The 2,975-nt window shown below is 50.1% G+C and overlaps 1 protein-coding gene across 1 annotated transcript in view; it reads right to left on the bottom strand.

The window, feature by feature from the left end:
- CSUI_005304 (zn-finger in ran binding protein and others domain-containing protein) overlaps window positions 1–2,975 on the bottom strand; it is a gene marked incomplete at its 5' end in the record, with an annotated part of 6,141 nt that overhangs the window by 977 nt on the left and 2,189 nt on the right. Inside the window, 2 exons of the mRNA XM_068065481.1 lie at window positions 1–2,371; window positions 2,739–2,942. The exon at window positions 1–2,371 is cut by the window's left edge and continues 977 nt beyond it. Of these exons, the coding sequence (XP_067922530.1) occupies window positions 462–2,371; window positions 2,739–2,942 (2,114 nt within the window). The remainder of the gene's footprint in view (window positions 2,372–2,738; window positions 2,943–2,975) is intronic.

Below are 2,975 nucleotides of genomic sequence, written 5' to 3'. Positions count from 1 at the left end.
AGGCAAAGAAAACGGATAGGTAGTTGATGATGCTGGAGGACCATCTTGGTGCTCTTCCTTCCTTTCTGTGAGATAGAAGAAGAGAACTTGAAAGTAATGCATGCGCATGAATGAACTACAAAAGATCTGAAGCTAAGGCTCATAGACGAAGTGTATAGATCCTAAAGATCACCAGCCCCCTCATCTTGTCTGAGGAATCTGAAAAACACATCCGGGTAACATTTTAAGTCCTCGAGGAATGAACGAACGAACGAAGCGACCTCGACAAAAAGGCTAAGATCGTCTTCGTGTGAACCTCGAGGTTTCCCTTCAGACATGAATATTTCCTGCCCGGGCATTCATTCACCGATTCGCTAGTCACGTCGTATCACCTTTTGTATTATGAACGGCTCGCAAGACATTTCACTCCTACTACCATGACCACTACCTTCAGAAACATAGAAGGTGTAGTTTTCCACCCTCTAATCTCTTTCTATAGTCGTTTGAATGGCAATGGAAGAAGAGGAAACAGGACAGGAAGGCGGAGATGATGGCGAGATTCGATCCAAAGATTCAGCCTTCCCTGTTGGTTTTTCTATCTCTTGTTCGATTTTCTCTGTTCTCTTGATATGATTCTTGTCTGTCGTGACACCTGCTCCTTCCCCGCCACCGCCAGGTTTCGGCGATGAGACCTTTCCGGGTACAACCTGTCCACCAGATACATCTCCTCCACTCCCACAGCCTCCTTCTGTCTCCGAGAGGAGAGGTGTTGATCCCGTCGCCGTAGTACTTTTCTCGAGTGTCTCCGCCGATTTCAAGAGAGACTGTTTATGGTGATGGGGAGAAGAATGGGTCGAGGAGCACGATGAGGAGTTGGAAGAGGAGGAGGAAGGCGATGACGTACTTGTCGCTGCTGTTGGTGAAGAAGCCGTTGTCACGGTCCCCCCGCTGATGCTACCTTGTCCTCCTCCTGCTCCTGCTAGGAGACACATCGCACTAGTGGGAGTCCCCGCGCTGCTGGTGCTACTGCCGCCACTCCGACTCCCCATACTAACGCTTGCACTCCCCGTAGCACAGCTTGGAGACGGCGTACTTAAATGAGGAGCGTTATGTCCCAAAGATGGCGTCGGCGTAGAGAGCGCCCCCGGAGGACTGCCGCGACCTCCGACAGTTGTCTTGGGTATGAAAGCCATCGGGGGAGGAGGAGAAGGTGGTGGAGGAGCTGGAAAAGGTGAGGAGGACGTCTTTGTCTTGTTTCCGTTGTTATCCGTATTAGGATCACTCGCAGATAGACCTCCCACGTTGTTCGTTTTCGAGGTCTCCGGAGGAGGTTGAGGTGGTGGAGGCCCCGGGGTGGCTCCTCCTCCTGCTGGTTTTTTGGGATGGTTTGGTGAAGCTGCTGAGGTTTCATGTAGTTGGAGCTTGGGTGTATGTACACTATGATTAGTGTTATTCCCTCCTACACCATGAGTTGCACTTCCCCCTCCCATGGCACTTGGCGTCGAAGTCGTTCCTAGAAAAGATCCGCCACCACCCCCACTTCTTGTTCCTCCTGAACCATTAGCTCCACCTCCTGCTGAAGCGGTCCCAGCCAATGAAATAACAGGATGAGGTGTACTAGAGTTGTTACTGTGCGGGTGGGTGTTGACGTGTGAATTCCTCTCTCCTCCTTGGTAATGATGGTGGTGAGATTTCTTATGGTGGGTGTGATGATGATGATGATGGAGACTCCCTGATAGAACACCACCACCAGCACTACCCCCCCCTGAAGAGAAGACTCCGATGCCTCCTCCTCCGCTAGGCAAACGCTTGAAAGGAGGGTGTTGACTCGATGAAGAAGGCGTTTCATTTCCATTGTCCCCATTCATATGATTAGGACTACTATTGTTGGGGGTGTTCGTGAATTGATTCCCTCCTGCTCCTCCACCACTACCACCTAAGGTCGCTGAACGTGAGGCAAACGCCAGACTTCGATAAGTCTTAACATGCTGATGGTAAACAAGTTTCGCATATTCAGCGACGACAGCATCTCCTTGTGGACCTCTTAGGGCTCCACACTTATTACATCGGAAGCGACGTGGAAAGTTCACATTCGAACAACTTTCACATACCCAGTTTCCATTGTGGCCACGTAGAGGAAGATTTCCTCCTCCACTCATCGAAACAGAAGAGGAAGAGGACGACGCCGCACTCCCTCCAGCAGAACCTTCTCTCGTCGTCACTGTGCCTTCAGCGGGAACAAGTCGGGCTCCTCCTACTTTACATCCATTAGGTGAAGAATCGGCGACAGCACACATAGGATCTCCATAGATCTTAAGGAAACTGCTCGGGTTTTTGAACTCGTCTGGATGAGCTAGCATTGTCGGGGCAGAAAAATGTGGACCTCCGATACCTGGAAAAGAGAGACACACGCAACGTTCATATCTGTATATATGTATATATATGCGCGTACCTCTACATCACACACACATGCACATATGTACACACTACATACTCAGTGTACATCTACATATACATATATATAGTCTTCTCTTTATCGACAATTTAAGACCTCAGGAAGAACTGCGTACGACTAACACATCCACGATACCTTCCTCAGAGACTTGACTCTACCTGTACATGACACCTTCCAAGTCCCTCCGAGATGTAGAGGGGTGGGGAGACAGAGACATAGAGGATACACTCAAGAAGGTGTCAACCAGAAGAGAACGTTTTTCACTATATCTCGACACTCCCTTTCTCAGATAAGCGGGTGTTACCTTGAATCCAGTTGATATTCTTCGGCCGCCTACTCCCGTTGGTTCCATTGTATGCGTCATCCTCATCTTCATGACTGTGATGCCCGTCTTTCATCTCATTCTTACGGCGATTAGCTACACCCTCTGCACCTCCTCCTCCCCCCTGTGTGTGGCCTCGACTACTCGTATTCCCACTGTGTGTCCCGAGGCCGTCTTCATCATCATCTGCAGATCCGGATGCCGGCGGAGAGGGAGGTA

This window comes from Cystoisospora suis, assembly GCF_002600585.1.
Source record: "Cystoisospora suis strain Wien I chromosome Unknown contig_2573, whole genome shotgun sequence".
Classification (NCBI taxonomy): domain Eukaryota; phylum Apicomplexa; class Conoidasida; order Eucoccidiorida; family Sarcocystidae; genus Cystoisospora; species Cystoisospora suis.
Note: the sequence above shows the minus strand (reverse complement) of the source record. Positions and strands in the feature narration are given on the sequence as shown.